Source organism: Leptinotarsa decemlineata, unplaced genomic scaffold, assembly GCF_025532065.1.
Source record: "Leptinotarsa decemlineata unplaced genomic scaffold, Ldec_3_MD MMD2_tig00026361_RagTag_RagTag, whole genome shotgun sequence".
NCBI classification, from domain to species: Eukaryota; Metazoa; Arthropoda; class Insecta; order Coleoptera; family Chrysomelidae; genus Leptinotarsa; species Leptinotarsa decemlineata.
The window spans coordinates 5,674,997-5,697,781 of record NW_027412704.1 but is presented as its reverse complement, the minus strand read 5'-3'; the positions used below and the strand labels follow the sequence as shown (position 1 = coordinate 5,697,781).

General features: G+C 35.5%; 2 protein-coding genes across 3 annotated transcripts in view; one reads left to right on the top strand and one right to left on the bottom strand.

Moving 5' to 3' along the window:
- The window catches only part of gogo (thrombospondin-1 like protein golden goal), a 398,554-nt gene that overhangs the window by 196,103 nt on the left and 179,666 nt on the right, over positions 1-22,785 (bottom strand). The window lies entirely within an intron of this gene.
- Positions 9,818-12,631, top strand: LOC111514738 (uncharacterized). The gene is made up of 2 exons (XM_023170989.2): positions 9,818-9,960; positions 12,194-12,631. Exons 1-2 carry the CDS (start codon positions 9,822-9,824, stop codon positions 12,601-12,603), a joined length of 549 nt encoding a protein of 182 aa, XP_023026757.1. The 5' UTR covers positions 9,818-9,821; the 3' UTR covers positions 12,604-12,631.

Sequence of the window (22,785 nt, the reverse complement as noted above, 5' to 3'; positions counted from 1 at the left end):
AAATTTCAACGACTTGCGTAAATAAACCCCTCAGGTAGTAACCGGACATTCATGTTGTTCTCAAAATCACTCAAAAGTTATCCAACATTTTAATGAATGTTGTGTTCAACCGGCGTTGCATTTTAATGAGAAAAACTTTCTGTAATTGCAGAAAAGATAATGAGCACTACTATTTCACAGAAATCACACTTTTCATATTACAGAATATGATCGCTATTTTCTCTAACCTTCTACCTACTCTGAGTTTAAACAGGTTGGAACCACAATCAATTACTGTTGATTTAGCTTTTTTTGCTACGATTTCAATACAGGAATGACCTTCCTTTTTTTAATTTTATTAACACGCTCTTATTAGCTTCACCTATATGTATGTATGTATGTATGTTTGTTTGTTTATTTGCTTGCTTGTAACTCTCGAGCTCGGGATCTGTATTTGACGGAATTATCGACATTACTGCTTGATCTATTCGCGGGCAGATGGCGCTGTACGCAACATCCTTGATATATCGACATTATTACTTGATCTATTCGGGGGCAGATGGCGCTGTACGTAAGCTCCTTAATATAATTCGAACTCACTCCACGTGTATTTCTTAATTTGAAGAAAGAATTTTTCTTTATTACCACGCGCGCCAACTGCCTTATTTGTAACTCTTCTCTGCTCGCCTGCTGCCTTGGGCTTGGTAGCTGATTTTCAGGCTCTCTCTCCGGAATCGGAAAATATCAATAGTCATTTTTCTAAACAATATACGGCTGATTAACCCCAAAGTTTAGATGAAATGAATATAGTTTTGGAAAACTAAAAATCACTAAAGAATATCGAACTAAAAAGTTGAAAATATTTTTTCAACGAACGATTTAACTCTAATCTTCCTCTTTGAAGATAATCACACGTGTCGAGGTGTTGAAAATAACGAAAAACTCCAGTAATATTGATGTCAGATTCATATGACACGTTCTCCATGTTGACAACGCTACGCCGACGATTCTCGTGAAATATCCAAGTAGCCTATTGTCGGCGTTTCAATAACAACAAAACCGAAGCGCTGCATAATTATTGCTATCAACTTATCCAACGAAGATAGTTTTATTGTTGATTATTATACTATAAACAGTTCAGATTCATTAAATATTGAATATAATAGAATACGAAGATTTAGAGATGGAAAATACACTTCTAGAAATTATTCAGAAAGCAATAGATGTTTGCAATAATTTGCTACCGAGCACATCAAGAGAAAAATATGAAACCGCTTACAGAAACTTTATGGACTGGAAAATGAAAGCCAAGGTAAATTCTTCTTCCGAAAATACCTTGTTAGTTTATTTTGAAGAGTTGTCAAGAAGATAGAAATCAAAAAACATTATGGTCCCAGTACTCGATGCTGAGGAGTACCTTAATTACTTGTGATGTACTGTTTGGAATCTTTGGTGTAGTAATGAATATTACTGGAGTTTTTTCCCAACACCAAATCGTTGTCGAGGTGTAAAAATAACGATTTGGTGTTGGGAAAAAACTCCAGTAATATTCAGTACCTTAATTATTAAAAATTATGTTCATATATCAAAATACGTAAACATGTGCATTTTCAAAACGCAAATCTGAAAAATATGCTCCAAACCAGTCAAAAACATTAACTCCTGAAGAAATTCAACAATTTTCAAAAGATGCACCTGATGAAAAGTATTTGCTGAAAAAAGTATGAATTGAAAATTCTTAAATTGGTATCGAAAAATGAATGCTTGGTTTTCATTTCAGGCTGCTTTAGCTATTGGCCTTACAGGGGCATGTCGTTGTGATGTACTTCGAAAATTCAAAATTGATGACATAAAAGATCTCAATTCGGCCCTTTCAATAAAATTACCTGATACTAAAAGCAAGGGTCCTAGAAATGTCACGGTGACAGAGGAATCCTACTAAATTTAAAAAAATATGTAAAGCTTCGACGATGCACAAATGAAACAACGTTTTTTTTAAATTACAAAAATAGCAAATGTACGAAACAATCTGTGGGGATATATAAATTTGGCACCATGGCGATAAAAATAGCGAACTTTTTGCAATTACCGAACCCTGGATTATATACTGGCCACTGTTTACGATCTTTTAACTTCAAAACGCCATGGAGGTTGGAAATTCAGCAATGTTGATGAATCTTATATCGACAACTCCATAGCTAACAAAATGAAAATTTCAAAAAGTACAGTAGAATCCGTTAAGCCTCCAGCGCCATTAGAACCTGAACACAACAATGCTGTGGAAGCTCCTCAGTACGTTTTCCCATCAACTTAAACTTCGACTGCAGCTAATATTTCAATTACCGAAGACATGTTGAAACAAAACGACCTACCAGGAAGAAATTGTTCAAATATAGCTGTTAATTGCTATTTTAAATAAAATACAAAAATGAGTTAATAACCTACAAGTATTATTATATACGTATTTTAATTTTCAATACTTGAAAACAACGCAACCGTAGAAAAAGTACAGTGTACAAGTCGTGAGAAAATGGCATATTTCTCGCTCGCCTTCGGCTCGTGCCAACAAACTTCTGCGCTCGTAAGAAATGTGTCGTTTTTCTCACTTGTTGTACAATATACTATTTCCGTTAACTTGAACCCCTACGAACGACAACCCTCAGAAGTCGCAACTTGTGCGAGCTACATTTCAACTTGTGATTCCTAACAATTCAATTAACATGTTTTTCGCAATGATTTTTTCATGTAACTGAATGAAAGAAATCGCCCTACCGTGTTTTCTGTATACATTTACTCTCCCTACGTTCAGATGGTGTAATAGCTTTTCCTCACGCAAGTGGGTGCCACTAACAGTTGTTGAACCACTAGTAATGACATTTCACGTGACGCCGGCCACAAATGAAGTACATATTGATTCAGCAGCCAGAGGGGCCAGCAGAAATGTCATGGACAAAGTAAGATGGATATTTGCCAAGAAGGGTCAGCCGGGCAACTTGATATTACAAGTTATATTTGATGCGCAATGAAAATGTCAGCAACATATCTCACATGATAGTTTTTAACGTCGATGCATACGGGGTCTAGCAGAAAGAGTTTTCGTGGGAAGTATATGAAGAACTTAGCAAATTGTTGTTTGCGAATTGAGTTCTGACTTTTCAAAGTGGACACATTCAAATTCGAATTCAGTATCCCCAAAAACTCCTATTTCCGTTTGATTTTGGGAGAGTCCAAAACATTTTACTTATTTCTACTGAAAAATATATCTCGTACTCCTCTAGGAAAGGCGGGTTGGCTGTCCTTATTCATCTTTCACTGCCTGGACCACTGTGCATGCTGCTTTTGGCGAGTGCATTGGTTTGGGATGTGGGGGTGGAGCAAACCTGCCATCGGATGCCTGCTTCCACGTAGCCCCGCTAGATACGGGAATTACAGAATCACTTGTGGTTCTATTGTCCCCTAATTGAATGACATCCCAACGATAGCTTAATCCTAAGGTACGTGTATCCGTGCCGAGAGGATGAATGACACTGAGCCTATCAGCTGTCTCTACAGAACCTTCGAGTTACCGGGCGCCCTGTCGTCGTACCATCGCCTTGTCACGGTAATGCGGGGCTCTGCCGTCGTACCATCGCCTTGTCACGGTAATGCGGGGCTCTGCCGTGATTGACCTTCTTTTCCTAGCTACGCGTAAGACTTTCATGGACAGAGTGAACTTAAAAATCATTCCTGAAGCTGAATCTACAGAGGAGATGGATGTCGAGCTTACTACTCCAACTGACCTCTCTGTGAATTTAGATCAGGAGCGAGAGCTTTTCAACTCTCTAACTTCTGATCCAATAACTGAACCTAAAAAAAGGTTTGGCAGCCAGGAAACGACTGAGTCGTCTCCTCAAAAGCGGGGTACCTTATGAAACCGCCTTGCACCAACTTCTTGAGCGGCATACGCAGAATCTGTCCCAGATGGAGGAACAAACCCCCCATGAGCAGGTTAGCAAACTGCGCTCAAGTGATGATTCACCAAAACCAGAGGCGAAAAAGTCCTGCCCGGTAGAATCTAAGGCATCGTCAGGTGTAGCTGACGTGCAAAAACCCTCATATGAGAAGGTTGTCGCGGGTATCAAGGTGGAAATCTTGCTTCATCAAGAAGCTGGGTTTATTTGGTTGAGTGTGAATAGTTGACAGCCACAATAAATACTTGCGGGTTGCGATGAAAGGTCGAACAGATCCTCTCACTCTGGACCCAACTCAACCTAACCTAACCCTCAAGAAAAAAAACTTACAAGAACATTTTCGAAATATTACAATAAACTTGGGGTAGTTAAGTTTTATCCCAATACCGAACCGTTATCTTCAACAACTCGACATGTGTTTCGATCACCAATTGATCATCTTCAAAAGGAAGATTAAACTAAATCACATACAATATTGTCCTTATTCATACCATAGATATCTATGCTAGGTATATGCGTCTTAATTGTCTCAAATTAATGTTGAAGATATGGTGATATGGAACTAAGATATATTCGTCTTGGTTTTCGTCTCATTCGAAAGTTGAGATTTTGTTCACTCTAAACTTGAATTCATCGTGAATAATTGACCCAAATTACCTCCCTTGACAGACAGAGACCTGCCCAGGAACCTATGCGACTGTATTTCAAGCGGAAATTTACGCTTTTGAATTGTGTGCGGGAGAGATTGGAATAATTCAACCTCATACACAAGTCAATAAAAATATTCTCGGACAGTCAAGCGGCATTGGAAGCTCTTGGCTCCTACCGAGCAACGTCTAAATTGGTAGCAAATTGCCAAAAACGACTCCCTTCTATAGGAAGACTTATCTGGATTCCTAGCCATACTGGCCAGGAAGGCAATGAGGCTGCTGACTCCCCTGCAAAGGAAGGTGCTGCAAGCAGAATCATCGGACCAGAACCTGTCATTGGCATTGGTTTAGGCTTTGCCAAACAAACATTGAACACCTGGATGGCAAGAAGATTTATGGACTCCTGGCGGAATCTTCCAGGATTGGCTCACTTCAAGGCGATTACTCACCCTTCGAAGCTTGATACCAAACAGTTGTTGGACTACAGTAGGCATGAACTACAATGTCTAACAGGCCTTTTTATAGGTCAGAGTCATTTGAATCATCTTATGCAGCGACTCGGACTGCCGGAAGACAGTGAATGTCGCCTCTGGTTGGGCAATGATGAAACAGCAGAGCATATACTTTGTTCCTGCTTCGCTGGGGACCGAAACAGGTTTTTAGAGTTCAGCAGAGCCGTACTCTATTCATCTGACCTGAAAGATCATTCACCATACAAACTTACCGGCTTCGTTGAGAAGCTGGGTTTATTTGGCCGAGTGAATAGGTGTAAACCACAATGAACCCTTGCGGGTTGCGGTGGAGGGTTGAATAGACCCACTCACTCAAGACCTAACCTAACCCCACTTGAACATCACTTCGACGAGAATAGTATCTTTCAACTCGGACAATTTGAAAAAAGTTCTTCAATTCTAATATGGGAACTTCTGGTATTGTCTTCTGAAGTGGCATATGAAGTCAAAAAGAAATGACTAACGTTTTTGTCGACCCTCAATTCTATAGAAACCCAATTAATCTATTAGCTTATGTCCCACGGGATCATTTCGGTCTCATCAGTTTCTCTTCATTCCGCACCGGACTCACAAACACGTGCAATAACACTGTGCAGGCTCACGTCGACCGCCCAAAGTTGCCGCCCCAATCTCTATTACGCTGCCGACAAATTGCAGTTTTTATTGCTTCATCTTGTATCTTTACCTTCGGTTCTACCTTTCCGTCTGTCCCAAAGCGACTCAAATTACACCCTCGCCGTAATTTACACACCCTACTTTCTTTATGGTACCGTATAAGTTTGTGAAACTTGAATTGCTCGGATTATCCGGTTTTCCACTTGCCAGTATTTCCAGTTCAGGGTTGAGAGTGGCTGAATAATTGAGCAATTCGTTTTGAATAAATGATTATGTAAATGCTCTCCTGGAGTGACAACTCCAAACTTGTCTTTGTTTGTTTCATCACCTCAGCATTCCATTCCATATGGAATTTTTATGTTGTTACTGACAAACTCAATCATCTTATTTCATCAGTTCACTTTCATTGTCTAACAACAACAAAATAAAAAATTGAATTATTAATGAAAGCTGAAAATCAAAATATCATCGCCTGATTAGAGGTTTCCATATATTACGTATCTCTACGCTGGCTTGACTGAATGCGTTGTTGGAAAACATATACGCGGCTTCTTTGAATTTTCTCCTAAACCCACTTGATAGTATGTTGATAAGTCCAAACATGCTCTGCTTTTCCGGATTTGCTGGTTTCTCCTCGATGTGTGTGTTTCTTCTGCTCCAGAAATTAAGAGGCCTTTCAATGGCCTCTTAATTTCACCAATGTATGATTCTCTGCACTCGTAGGGTATCCGGTGAATGCAATTCTTGGAATCGCAGTCCGCGTTTGCTGGCCTGGTTTTCGTGAGGCTGCTACGGATAGTGTTCCCAGATCTGAAGCAGGTCCTGATGTTATACTTGGACCCAATCTTTCCTTTCCTTTCCGATAATCCTCTGATATAGGGAAGTACAAGTACTGGTTGTGGCGGCTTCTCATCCTTGTGGAGCTCTTGCTGTCTTCTAGCTAAAGCCTCTTCTATCATCACTCTGGAGTAACCATTCCGTTGAATGTCATTTTTGATGATGCCTAGTTCCTTTTCAAGATCTTCCTTTGTATTACAGAGTCCGAAAGCAAGGTCTAGTAGAGTCTTGATGATTCCTCTCTTAGTCGATTGATGGTGGTTGGATTTCTGGTTCAGATTCTGTCCCATGTGAGTAGGTTTTCGATATACAGATGTTTCCATTTACTGTCGGTCCTCTTCACCAATACATCTAAGAAAGGCAATTCGTTGTGGACTTCCTTCTCCATTGTGGAAGTGATGGATATCATATTAGACAATGGAAGTCCGAACTGATGAAATACACCACGAAACATTGTCAACCACCTTGATTTTGATGAATTTGTAATCTCAGTTGTATTCGGCCAAACAAGAGCTTTCGACGGTATTGATGTTTCTTTAATAAAAAAATTTAGAGAGCCTAGAAATTCACGATCCAATCCATGACTGGATTGTGTCTTTCCTGAAATGTGGAAAACTCATTATCAGGGTTGAAGACATCATTTCGAAGTAATTTGAAACAAATATTGTTACTTCTTACTCTTTTTTTGGGTATATAACCTTCCACACTTCAGCAGACCCTCCATTTATTCAGCTCTGTTTGATTGTTGGATTTTGGAAAGTTGTAAACCTAAAAAACTGTAAGAAGTATTGAATCCCGCACAAAAAAATGGCCTTTAGAGAATAAATATTGGTACATTTCGGAAAAGTAATCTTGGATCATTGAATTTATCAATTTTTATAAGAGACAATTTCGTTTACATTTTCAAGTGGACATTAGAATCAATGCACTAAAAAATTTGACAGAAATCAGATAAAACTCATTGAGAAACGGTAAAAATAATTGATTAATAAGCATCCCTAGTAGATGAAAATATGATCACCACTGAGATTCATCAGAAATATGTACACCTCTAAGCCATTTCACATTTCTCTAAGCCATCATCATTATCACATTGTTATCTCTGTTCATGTATTTGAGTACACTTTTTTTTCATACCTTTATTTAATTTGATAAAGTCAATTTTTCTAACCAGCTAGTACAAAAAACTCAAACATTCTGAATTCTCTAAAGTAATATCTTACTACTAAATTCAAAGGGTATTTTTTTAGGAGAGATTAAAACCATTGAATTTATATTTCATTTTATAATTATCACATCTAACTCCTAAGTGAAATTTTATCCAAATCTGATGTTCCAGTAACATTTTTTAAAATAACTCATCAATATATAGAATAAAAAACTGGGGTTGAAAATAAACTATTAAATTGCCAACATTCAATCAATAGAGGAAATAAACATTTTTCCAATGACCTGATTTATATCAGAAGTCTGAAATGGGTAGTATATCAGGAAATATTTATCGTATGTGTTCAATTAATTCCAAATTCTGCTGATCCACATTGCTGCATTTTGCTGTTTTATTTATAAATTTATGGCTTTGAATAAATCGATACAGTGAAATATGTTATTGGTATACTTATACTGCTGGATAATTGTTTGTTCCGACTACATTAAATGAATTAAATATATCTGGACTACTTCATATGCAAATTATACAGTGTCACCATTAAAGTGCGCACCATATGGGAAACTTTTTTTTCGAAAAGTTTCAATGAAGTTTAACTTCGGCACTTGTGAATGAATATAAATAAGGAAAAAAACAGGACACCAAGGATGGATCCTTGGAGTACACCACAAGTTATATTTTGGAGAGACCTTTTTTAATTACCTTAATGAACATATTGTCTTCTATCATACAGATAATTTTGAAACCATTCAAGAAGATTACAACAATATACTATGGTCAATTGAATCAAAAGCTTTGCACATATCGAAGGACAAGAGACAACATTCCTTATTTTTCTCAATTTCCATTTCTTGAGAAATATTTGGTTGGTCTCGAATTTATATCCAAAGACAATATTCTCAATCATATTTCGATATATAAATGACTTTTAGGAAGATTTATCAAGAGAACAGCAAGAGGTTCTGACTACAACGAAATAAACGATTCTCTAGGAGCTGCTTTCAGATCTTCAGCGGCTTCACCCAAAGCAAACGGATCTTTATTTTTTACCACCTTACCTAATGATATGGACAAAATACTATATTTATCACCCAGTCCGTTTGTAACCAGCTTCGGTATGAATGTTATTTTGTTCAGATGAATTGATTACGTAAAGTTCAGGAGTAAAAAAGAATGTTTTTCGTATTTCTACTGCTCCATCATCAAACAAAAAATGTGGAAACTTTCATGAACTACAATAAAAACTGTATATAAAATATGTAGAGCATACGAAGACGTTTCTTTCAGATATAAACGGAAAGGAAGCTATCTTTCGAATCAAGTACTTTTATATGAACATTGACTCATACGAAAGTAACCTTTTTCCATTTATTATGTACCACAAACATTGGTTATGGAACCGAAACAGATGACGCTCATAGAAACGCTACTCAACATGGAATATAAAAAAGTATTTATACAAAATATGAATTCTCATTCCCTCATCAGCACCCTTTAGATATCACTACATATTACATATTATTATTAAATTCACATATTTTCATAAAGTGGTTATTTTCTTTCTTCTCTTCTTTTAAAGTACCAAACAGTTTTGTTGAATGACGCAGAAAGCCAAGCAAAAAGCCAAAATACTTTTATTTCTCAAAAATCTTGTCTCTACTGAACATATTCCTGTTTCAATTAAAAAAAGAACGGTTCACAAAGAGTTTAATTTGCAGATTTTTATTCACTAATCCAATGAACGTGATATCTACGTTCCCAATACAAGCTACAACCCATGTTTATTTCGCTGTGGCATTTCCCTTTCAGTTTGAAAAAATGATCACGTAGTACATCTGCATGTGAGGTCATAATGCTTCCCCGTTCATGAAAACCATTACGAAACCTGAATAATAATCGACCTAGAAGAATTCAATTCCGAAATATATTCGAAGTCCATTCCTTATATTCTAATAGTTAGGTCATTCAGGCTCCTTAAGAAGAAAGGTCAAGAATAAACGTATTTTTCCGGACGATAAGGATCCAATGCAAAATTCACAGTCGTCCACGACCTCTTCTTTGAATAATATAAATGTTCCGGAGACAGGAAAAATAATATATCAGAGTTATTATGGGTATCATGCGGTGTGCGATGTTTTTACTGGCGATTGCCACTATCTCCTGTGCCAGTGTCTTACCAATTTACAGCTCCCAATATTCACATGTTCGTTACCAGGGAGTTACAAAAACTTCACAGCAAAAGGACAAAGGTAAAAATTCTTTTGAGTTCATACTAAGTTTTAACTTACATAGATTTGACATATATGAAAAAACAATAAATTTAATACTATCCATGATGATGAAACAATTTTTACTGATACGTTGAAATAGTCTACAAGGAATTTTATGCAACATCAAGTTGTAGAGACGAATTATTCAATAAAACGGTAATTCTTGGTGAGCAGGTAGATTTTGAGAGAAAGTAGCAACCATACGATATCAACTGTAGCCTAATTTTCGAAATTTCATTGAAATAAGTTGAAGATAAGTGATTGACTTCTAGCCAGAAACACGTGTCTGCAACCTACATACTGCATACACGTGTTTCTGATTCATTGGCCTCATCAGTGCTGCAAACATGGGAAACACTCAGTTGCAGAACAGAATACAAATGTACGGAGTCATGAACTAAGTGTTGCTCATCCTTGCACTAACTACGCCGTACTGATGAGGCCAAAGAACCAGGTACATGTGACAGTGATTTTTTAATTTTTTCATTTTGATTTGTATCAAGAGGAATTTTCATATGATTTCTCATTGATAATATCTATGAGTGATATTGATTCATAGATACCACGCTTTCTAGACAATGATATAACCTACCCAAAACATGGGATATAAGTAGTTGATTTATGCCAATTTCACAACCTGCCCCCACTACTTTTAACCTTGAACTGACCTCTCAATACGTCACACGACGTGAGCCAAGGTGACTTTGAGGAGGTGTTTCGAGTTTGACGTTGAACTATCTTGACTCTCGACACCTTGAATGACCCTCATTTACTCCCTATATTTCCGAATAAACTAAGCCAGTTACGCGGATTTCTTGGAGTTTTGAACCTACACGACACGACGTAGCCAAGGTGATTTTGAACGATTGTTTTGAGTTCGAAATTGAACGACTTTGATCTACGTCACAAGACGCAGACAAGGTGACTTTCTGGTAGTGTTTTGGGTTTGACCTTTAACGACTTTGAACGATCTTCAGCTGCATAGACGAAGTGGATATTGGAGTGCGTTTTTAGTTCGACTTCAAGTGACCTTCCGCAATATCATATGCCTTTGCTAAAGTGAGTTTGAGGGCGCTCATGTCATCTTACCCTCCCTCACTTTTTGAATGAACATACAAAAGAGGGGCCACTCTCTCACAGAAGTCAGTTCGATACATAATGTATGTGGCTTGGGAAAAATACATTATACGGTCAGTCCTAACTGTGACGAGGTCATAACCCAACTCACTGAAAATTTTTCACTGAAACTGAATTTCTATATAGGAAATAATCGAGTATCAGTCGATACTGAAATGAAAAAAAAAATATAAAGCTATTATTGAACTGATGATTTCCATGATCGAAAAGAATGGATAATTTGAGAATGAGAATATTATCGAACAAAAAGAGAGGAGATGGAAGATTTGATTGAGTTCAGTTTTTCTAGATAGAAACACCGATGTAGTGGATATTCTAAAATCCATTTCTAAAGAATTTACTCTTTGGAATTAGAGGACTTCAGAATATTGTAATGTAGAAGAACAAAAATTCCTACGAAAGTTAAGAAAACTTGTACATTCCTCATAACTCAAAATGGCTCATGTTCATGTTTTAAATTCAACTCTAAGTACCATCCTTGATTTCATATTATTTTGTTCAAGAACAATTTACACATACCTATTACATTTATCACCTGTTGGAGGTAACATACCCTATACACATAGATGAAATCAATCAGTGTTATTGAGCTTTCAGAAATAAAGCAATATGTATGTTTCAAATGGAGCATGAGTTCGTTGTTTATTCCACTTCAGTAGTGACTGTATTCAATACAAACTCCGCAGTAAACATGTAAATGAATGACAAAGAACAACTGAGTGTCATGTTCATTCAGAAATAATAGCTTACCCATCTATGGCGTAGCCATAGATGGGAAATTTAAATCTCTCTCCTTGTTGAGTTTGATGAAAAGTTGCATAGTTGAAGTCGTCTGTGGATTTTTATACTTCCCAGACATAATAGCACGTCTAGTTCAATGATGATCACTTATCTACCAAGTGAACACACAGACGCATATTATATGGCATATTCTCAAATATGTATGTTATCGAGAGAAAAAGGTGTTTGTACTTCTCCACATACGTCATCCTTTCAAATTCGTCATCAGTACGTCGCTGACTTCAATAATTTTCCAGCTGGTAATGTAATTTGGATAACTCTTTATATTTTTCAGAACAGTCATCAGATGAGAATCTTGACATATTCGAGAATTCTACTCCTCTCGGAGATATTGCATCCACTTCAGACTACCTTATTCCAAACGATATAACAGTAGAACCGGAATCGGAACAAGTGGATTTTATATTTTTTCCTAATGAAAACGCCAATATTGAACTACTAGACGATGTGGAAGATTCCAATGAAGAAACAAACACGGAACTTGCGGAAGTCGATCCCAAGCCACAAGAAATGTATTACATCCTACATCCGAATGGTCTGTTACGAAAAGTTGTTTATATCAGGAATAACAAAGATGAAATTGGCCAACTGCAGTTTGGAAATCCTGTACCAATAATTGAACCGGTATTCACTTATGACCCTAGTACGTTCGTGTTCCAGAGACTTCAGTTGTTTTCCGGATGAATATGTGAAATGTGTATGTTTCTGTTACTCAATTTGTTTTTAGGTTTGTAATGAATAAAAACTTAAAACTGAATAAAGCACATTTTTTATTGAACAGTTTAGTACTTTTCACGTTGCATGTTAGTGTGAATGTAGCTGCTGATTGTTGTCATTTCTGCAACTCGATTAAGGTTATTTTATGCTTCATTTCTTGGATTTTCATTGTTTGTGCATGTATTTGGATTGACTATCAGAATAAATTATGAAATGATTCTGGTTTATTTTAGCCAAATATGCTGATAATGTGAGATTTTTACTCTATTATTCAAGTATGGTTATAGTGTATGTGAATTCATAATATTTATTTCAATTCTGACAAAAATCATGAAATATTTTTCCAAACTAAACAAAAAATCAGCGTTTTTCGAATGGGAAATGTTCAACTGACAATAATATGGTTAGCAGTAATATATTCATTGACATAAATACTAAATACAGTATTCAATCAAACTTTTGCAAACTAAATTGTCTTTTATAACATATTCAACATTCTATGAGGCACAAAATTGAGGATAACATTTTTTTACTCATAAATATTTGTTTATAATATTCTGCCACGATATTGAACATTCTGTACAAATTGAAATGGTTATATTTTTAGAAGTGATTAATTTTTAGGAAATATTGTATTTACAAAATGGCACATAATAATCTTTTTTTTGTGTCATGTGTTGAAATGTCATTCACTTGTTTCAATTCATTTTTGTTTTCAAATATATGTTAACACATTTTTGAAATTTAAAGAGATGACAGATGTAACAATACATTCTACATTTTTCAAAAATATCAACTGAAACATTCTAAACATATAAAATATTTCAAACAATCAATTCAAAATGATGTCCAGTTATTCGCATGTTAGTTTTCTTTAACATTAACAAAAAATGGATGATTCAACGAAGAAGTACCACTATCATTTATAATAAAATTAATTCTCGAAACATGAGCAATATGAGCATTTCCGTATAAAAATATGGTATTATTTTTTAGGTTGAACATCAAAATAAAATATAATATTGAATAATTGTATTAAAAAAAGATAAGCTTATTTTAATCACAAAGAGGTTAGATTCCATCAAATATCTTGGAAAATTAATGATTTTCGTAGTGGAAAATATTCAAAATCGAAAGATCTGCTTTTTTAGAAATATTTTTATATGTGGTTAATGAAAAAGTTGAAAATTTTAATTTTTCATCAGCTTTAATATTGAAATTGTATCAGTGGGCGTATAATTCCAATGGAAAAACAATTTTCCACGCTTAAATTACACTCCATTTCATCCCCCGTATGTACGTTGTAATAATATGTATTACCCTAACTGATAATGTTTATGTTGTTATTGATTTTTCCTCAATTTTGCCCCTCTACTCTCTAACGGGCCTCTGCAGTAGTCTTTACATTTCACTTTAAAATTTTACTATTCAGTCATTATATTCAGTAGATAAAAAGGACTGAAATGGACATTCTGATTCATTATTCGAATACTCTCGAGTGACAACGACAATAAATCTCTACACTTGGACAGTTTCCAATCACGATAGTCTATCAATTGAGGAATCGACACGGTCCGTAGCAAAACTGTTTTTATTCAACGTTTAATCACAAGAGTGCTCATAATGGGGAAAAACAATCTATCGCCGAATTCGATCGTATCCATTTTCTTCAGAAGTTTATGCAGGTAATCGAAAGATTGCCACTCTACTGAATATCACAGTATGTGAATCGAGTTTTTAGAATATTTCTCGAAGGAATTTGGCGTTACTCCGTAGAATTCAATATTGACATATATATATATATATATATATATATATATATATATATATATATATATATATATATATATATATATATATATATATATATATATATAGTATTAGCATTGTACCCGTACGGAGCTGGGCTGGGTCGCTAGTTACGAATGAAATCCAATTTCAGTTGGAATACATAATTTTTAGAAGTGAATTTGGCCTACTGATCTATTATCTTCAGTATTGGACAAACCAAATCTCTGAATACCTGGTGAGTTTTTTGAAAACGAAGCATACCCCACATAAGGTGGGATATGCAGCACTACATCTTCAGATGATGTGGAGCTGCAGGTTTTTTTTGGGTTTTCCTGCAGCTGAAAAAGCAAATGCGCCACTGGAATCAATGAAGTTTCCCTGGAGCGCCAATTGATTTTTGTTGTTGTTTTATAATTTCATGATATGTATTTCATTCATGTAGAATGTTATTTTTTGCTAGAAGTTTTTTTTCCTGTATTGTCTATACCCATTTAACTGAGGAAGAAGATATCTTCCAAACCTACATATATATAATCCTCGCTATTACTCCACAGTATTCTTCACTCTTTGTGTTCGATGCTAAATTCAACGTATGCTTCATTTCCTAATCTTTGGATTCCTCTCCTAATTTCACTATTTCATCTCTTTGTCTTCTTCTGTTTCTTTTCTTCTTTTTGCAGATGCATCTGTTTCGATCAACTTCGTAGCAGCATATGTATCTACTCGTATTACAACTGATCAATAAATAGAGAATTGCGATGACAAAAAGGATATCGTGGACACATATTCATCTGATGTATCTGTTATTAGATTTATTCCTACAGAATATTCATGACTTGTTATTATACATACTAACATCTGGTTTCGCTATGGAATTTTGATGGTGAACCAAACCATAGTCAGTAACGCCCACATTGGAATGGTGAATCCTCTGTCTGGAAAAGAAAATCCGGATTTTTTGATCACCTATTTGTTATTATTGTTTTCAGTTTTCATACAATAATATTTGAGTTATTCGTTATTTGTATTCTCAATTGCATTTCAACATACTTATAGAATTATTGAGACTCGACCAATCTGATTTCTCTATGGAACTGAGGTACTGTTACAGTCAACTTGCATCTTCATATATTGTTCTGGTAATAACATAAATATCATCTTACGAGATGTTCATACCTCATCCCATACGAGGAAAATGGATCCAGTCGGTAAAGTCGAAAAATTCAATAAATAAACATGCTCTTTCGTATCACGAATAAAACTACGGAGAAAGTCCTTTGGGTTTACTTTTCTTCTAACAGGACTCTCAGGAAATCAGCTTTGTATGAATAAGAGATTCTTTTCGTCTGTTTATCCCGCTAAACTCTATTTCGAATTTATGAAATACATAGTATAAAAGATAAGATGAAAACCATTATCAATATTATTACAATCACTGCATTTATTATGAAACAAAGAGCCCCGCTATTTCATCTGACTTCGTGTCCGTCTGAAAATCATGAAGTTAGGAACTACCGAACGGATTCTCATGAGGTTTTAATCAATGGACGGAGTGATTCGAGAAAGAGGTTAATTAATGAATTGGTGGAATATGTTTGAAAATGCTGCCTAATACCTTCGAAATATCAGAAATCGATTCATCACATATTGTCCTCCTTTCATAGATCTACAGTTGATTTGGATATACAAGGATTTTCAAATTGATTAGGATTACTCTCGACTTGATATGATTGAGGAAGGACTGGTTTGCAATGTGATGTGAAGTCATCAGCAATATATGTAGGTAGATTCTGAGCTGTGGATTGTATAGCAGTAAAGAATATTACTGGAGTTCTTCCCCAACACCAAACAGCTATTTTCAACACCTTGAGACGTGTTTCAATCACCAAGAGGAATATTGAACTCTTTAATCTTCCTCTCGAAGATTATCACTTGGTGATTGAAACACGTGTCGAATTGTTAAAAATTACGATTCGGTGTTGGGATAGAACTAGTAATATTCATTACTACACTAAAAGGATTCAAACAGTGGTTGGATTCGAAAGGTTTCTGGAGCAACTGCAGAATTGATTACTCCTTTTGCTGATGCGAGTTTGTCGTTCACATTCAATTCTTCAGATAACACTTGTATTCGTAACTTACGTTACTACAGTTTCAATAAACTGAAATGATCAACCTTATGTATTTTTACATCAATGTAGGTGATAGGTTAGGTTAGGTTAGGTTAGGTTAGATCCATAGTGAGTGGATCTATTCGACGTTCTACCGCAACCCGTAAGGGTTTATCGTGACTCACACCTATTCACACTCGACCAAAAAAAAACCAGCTTCTTAACGAAGCCGATTTGTTTGTATGGTGAGTGGTCTTTCAGGTTAGATGGTAAGAGTACGGCTCTGGGCAGGCACAAAGTATATGCTTCATCATTTTTCGAACAGAGGCGACACACACTGTCTTTCAACAGTTCGAGTCTCTGCATATGATAATTCAAATGACACTGACCTGTAAGAAGGCCTGTTAGACATTGTAGTTCATTCCTACTGTAGTCCAATAACTGTTTGGTATCGAACTTCGAGAGGTGAATAAACGTCTTGAAGTGAGCCAATCCTGGAAGATTCTGCCAGATGTCCATGAATCTTCTTGCCATCCAGGTGTTCAATCTTTGTTTGGCAAAGCCAAAGCGATGCCAATGACAGGTTCTGGTCCGATGAAGCTGCTTGCAGCACCCTCCTTTGCAAAGGAGTCAGTAGCCTCGATGCCTTCCAGACCAGTATGGCCAGGAATCCAGACCAGAGACAATCTGTTAAGTCATTTTATGAAGAAGAGTCGTTTTGGCAATCTGCTACCAATTTAGACGTTGCTCGGTAGGAGCCAAGAGCTTCCAACTCCACTTGACTGTCCGAGAATATTTTTATTGACTTGTGTATGAGGTTGGATTCTTTCAATCTCTCCGCACATAATTCAATAGCATAAATTTCCGCTTGAGATATAGTTGCATAGGTTCCTATCTCTGTCCTGGGTCTGCGACTGAAAACACCTGCACCAGAACCGGGAGTTTTTGATCCATCTGTGAACCAACAACTATCTGCTCTTAATATTTCCTTCTTCCGCAGGATCCAGCCCTCCCTACTCGGTAACAGTACTTTATAAGGCAGTTCGTAGTTGACAGTTGAAGACATGAATTCAGAGGTCATTTCCAAAATGATGTGACTTCCAGTGTCAACCAACAGTCTGTTGCACTCTGAATTAAATTGATTTGTACATTCGGCAATGTGCACACGTCTATATGCAGTCCATCTAGCCACTCTCTCCAGAAAAATGTGGAGTGAAAATAGATCTAGAATGATCTCCATGGCCGCTGATGGTGTGGTACTGATGGCACCACTGATGGCCAGACAAGAGTGTCTCTGTAAGCCAGACAGCTTCGCCTGGGCCGTTTTATGTAAAGCCTTCGGCCACCAGGCAATTGCACCATAAGTGATCATTGGTGATAACAAACAGTCCTTAACTCAATTGAGTACCTGAATTTTGTTCACCTGTGACAATGTGGGTACGCTAATCTGAAAACCGGCGACTAGACCAGGTCGATTTGGTCATTCAGTAGGTTACATCCGCAATGTTTCTGCTTAAGAATTTCCAAGGATTTCAAATAATTGAGTTTCCAACCCTTGCTTGCATAATGCGAAATTTCCGTATCGTTTGAATTCGGGATTTTGTGGTTGCAGTCCAAAGAATGGTTTGAAAACGTCGAATCATTTTTTCCTAGTCTAAAGGACCTTTCATATTCAGCATAGCGTTTTGAGAAATTTGATCACATTGTCCCACATGAACACTATTGTGTATTGAAAAAATCTCTTAGTGACATAAGGTTAGACGAATTATTGTTTTCTCATGATATGTATAATATTTAACTTGTTAAAATAGCAGATCACTATTATGAATGTAATGTACATTGTTTCTAATGGTGAATCCGTAAATAATTAGATGGATAAATAATAAATTATCTTTCTGCTGCGACAAACCGAACGTCAGGTATCAAAACCTGCGGATCACGGCTGATAAAACTCAAAACTGTATAAAGGCTATTCTCTGGGTTTTCTGGTAGTGGTCAGCAGGTTTCGTCTACTGCTGCGGTAGAAATTTTCAAAGGCGATGTGGTAACGGTCGCAATACTCAAGCTGGTGCTCTTGTTCCTGTCCTGTTGTATCCAACTACTATTTCCGTACTGGGAGGTTTATTTATATCGTTCTTAATTGTAGTACCTGTTCGTATTCGTGTACCTCTAAGGACAGTAAGCTTTTATTAAACACTATTATTAAACGACAGTACCCAAAATTGCCACCCAAGAATATAATAATAATAATAATAATAATAATTGCTTTTATTGACAGGAACAAATACAAAGAAAAAAAAAATATATATATATAAACAAAAATATAACCTCCTATCAAAATATATAGCATGGGGATAATTTCAATAAAGAAAGAGGCAATGAATATTAGCAAAAGCTGAATACCTGTCCTTGAAGTTACACGAACAGGTGATACAATTAAGAACTATATGAATAGAGCGCCAAGTGAAGAAATAGTAGTTAATGCGTTGAATACAACAGAAACAAGAACCAGAGCACCAGCTCGGGTAATGCGACCGTTACTTCATCGCCTTTGAAAATGTCTACCGCAGCAGTAGACGAAACGTCAGGCATAAAAACCTGCAGATCACGGCCAAAAAACCCGGAAAATAGCCTTCATACAGGTATATCTAGCCATGAACGTTTACATTCTTCGATAAACCTTGAAACATCGAACAATCTATCTTCCTGAGATATCAATGAGGGGTTTTCCATTTTGAAAAACGGTGGATATTGTCTATTTCTAGAGTATGCGTGAGGACAATTGATAAATAAATGCTCAAACTGGCACCAAGTATACTTCTCAAAACGTGTCAACTGAGTATGAGCTCTCTGAAATGTGTAAAAGAGATTTCTGTGTCAGAAGATAATTGTGAAATTTATCTGAAATTATGCTTGCTAATATCATATCATCATTCAAATGATGCAGTTCTATCCATTGAATGTGAACGAAACCCTCGATATACAGTCCGAATTAATCTGGTTGGACATACACTCCGAACAATCCTATCTAGCTGGCTCTGAAATATTGCGAGACGTCACGATATAAATCAAGCTGAAGTGTGCAGTTTACACGTCGTTTTGCTCCTATTTCGCGGGACCTCACATTTACTTAGGGTGTACAAGAAATTGGTCTGCAAGTGAAACGTCTACAGAGTTAATCAAGTTTAATTTGGAAGAGACAAGTTATGTACAGACTTTATTTCAGAGTTTTGTACCTTGAAAAATTTCACTCAGGGTATCAGTTAATTTACTATGGTTAATTTTATGTTTGGTAGTGAATTCAATTCTACTTGTGGACTTTCTGAAATCACATTACTGAATAGAACTGGCCGATACTTGATGAAAATCCGTATTAAAACTAATTATTACAGTTCATTGTATGATTTTCACTAGAAGGGTTTTACAAAAACCGCGACACGTGTTTCGCTATACAATAACTTCCTCAAGCATATACTAAAAGTAACTTCTGGATTACAACTATTTCATAATCTAACATATTACCTACTAGTAGGCCTATAGGTATGAATTCATTTTCTATACGGATACATTTTTCGATCGTTCATAAGATATTGAAAGTTTTGAATTTGTTTATTTCTATATTCTCCAAAAGATTAAATTTCAAACCTTATGTGTTCCTTATTGCAGGGATTGAACGTTCTTCTAGTTTGACCTATATAAAATATCGGAAATGACCCACATGATAATTTATACACTCCCAATTTTTCTGAAACTGAACTTTTATCTTTGTTATTCCTAATGTGCATGCCTAAGTTGTTATTGGTTTTGAAAGCAATATATTCACCTCTGTTGTGTAGAAAATCTGAAATACCTGTAGTGGATTGGCCTAGGTTAAGATTCTATAAAACTTTTATCCTCTTCTCTTCGAATTGGGTAAACTTCCTTCAAAGCTTGGCTGTATAACTTTTATGATAATAAAGAATATATTAGACTGCTATCTTAATCATTGTTGACGGCAATTTGTTTTATTATTTTCAGTTCTTTATTGAAATTCGCTTCAGAATAGGGCACATTTATCAGTCTGTGGATCATACTGCCGAAAGCTTCTACTTGGTGCTGATACGGGGTGGACAAATTATAGTGAAAATCATACAATAAACTGTATTAATTAGTTTCAAAATCACATAGATTCTGATAGGTATTTTTTATATTGATCGAAGAAAATGATTATAACAAGGATCAACTTGAGGTAGCATTTCAATCATAGATTGAAACTGCAATGTTTTTCGAAAATTCAAAGGAATAGACAAGTAAGAATAGATGCTCGTACATAACAGAAAAATACTCAGAGGGATTCAAGAAAAAAATTCAAAATTATTTACACATTCATTTGAGTTGGTATTGTATTTTTTCAGTGGTTTGTAGGTCTTTTTCTACTGCTGCTACTACGTATCTAACAAAGAAAAGATTCATCTCGAAAACAAGCAATATGGATTTCATTAGTTTGGACTTCCAACGTCTGATGTGATATAATATATCTGAAAAGGTTATTTTTTAGGACTGACTAAATTTTGGAATAGAAAGTAAAATTTTCATTTTCATTTAGTATATTGTGTAGAAACCCTGTGAATGATATCTGATGTATTTTCATAACGAATGTTTAGAATACAAACTGAGTAGAAAAAAGTGTAATTCAGTGTTCAGATGAAAGTATTTGTTTCCAAAGAATTTTTTTCCGTAAAATTCAATGTTTACATAAAAGTAGCTATTTAAGGAATGCTTTTTCATTCAGATTCATGTCTGAAGGTTACTTCTTTGCATGTATACAGTATACATATGTATACAGTTACTTCTTTTAAAATTGATTACTTTCTTCCTTTCTTTGGAAGATTCCCACAATTTTTTGCATTGAGATGAAGTAGTAGAAAGCCAATAACTTTCTTTCCCAAAAGTGATAATATAATATGATTTGAAATCCCTGAAAGAACATATAAAATTGAAAATTGAAATAAATAGCTGAAAATGACAATTGTGTTACGCAAAAAACTCTAAAATGAAATTGCAATAAAATGGAGAATTAGCAAAAAATTGACAATTGAACAATTGAAATGAAATAAAAATTGAAAGATTTCAAGGCAAGTTACTTCACAACGCGACGTTTCGATTGTTAATATCCACAATCGTTTTTGGGTGATAACTACATTATTCTTCCTCGAGATAACTATTTATGGGTCATTTGAGTGCTTCCACTTATCCCCTCTTTCATGTCTCTTCTCACCGGTTTTGCGGGAAATGCCAGTTTAGCGGCAGTTGACCGTTTTTCGCTTGATTGTGGGTTTCCATATGTTGCGTATCTCTACGCTAGCTTGACTGAATGGGTAGTTAGATAACTTATATGCAGCTTCTTTGAACTTCCTCCTGTACCAGTGTTCCTCACTGTAAAATATCTTAGCTTGGGACCACTTGCTGTTATATTGTTGGATAGTAGAGCATGTTTGGACGCAATACATGAAATTTTTTTATTCGTTAGCGTCAGGATGGTGAAAAAATTTCAAGAAAAATATGAAAATCTGTGAATATATATTTTTTTTTGCCGAATTCTTCGTGAGAGATTAGAAGTGTCGATCATTCACCAATATTTTGAGATTTCATTCGTGAAAAATGGGTACTAATCGCTGAACAGTCTGTTTGGTTTGTATCAAAACAAATTCTTCACAACATAATTGAGTTTCTACGTAGTAGGATGTCATTATGAAAAATGACAATCAAAACTTTTTATGTCTCTATACCACTTGTATTTGCAACTAACGTTATCGCAGTTTCGTTCATTGTATTAGTTTGAATATGTCCCTGTAGGACGAAACTGCAATAACGTTAGTTACAAATAAATAGTGGTACCAAAACAGAAAATGATTTAGTTTCATTGCCTGTTCGATAAATATCATTCAAATGTATGATTGAATAATAGAAAATAGTTTTAAATTTCTTTAGCAAGTTCCTACGTCGAATGAATAAAAAAACTACAAAGTACGAAAAAGTTCCCTCAATAGAGGAATGGGTGAATTTAATAATCGAATTACCGAAAAATCTTCAAAATTTAAAAATTTTGTTAATTTTTGCACGGACCGTTTTCCAACACACTAAGTTTCCCGACCAGGCTTCGCATTAATTGCTAATTGAATTATATTTGAAGTAATAAATTTGCGCAAATATATCAATGAAAAATTTCATATTACGGATTTGCCGAAGCGCAAAAGAGTCGCAATTT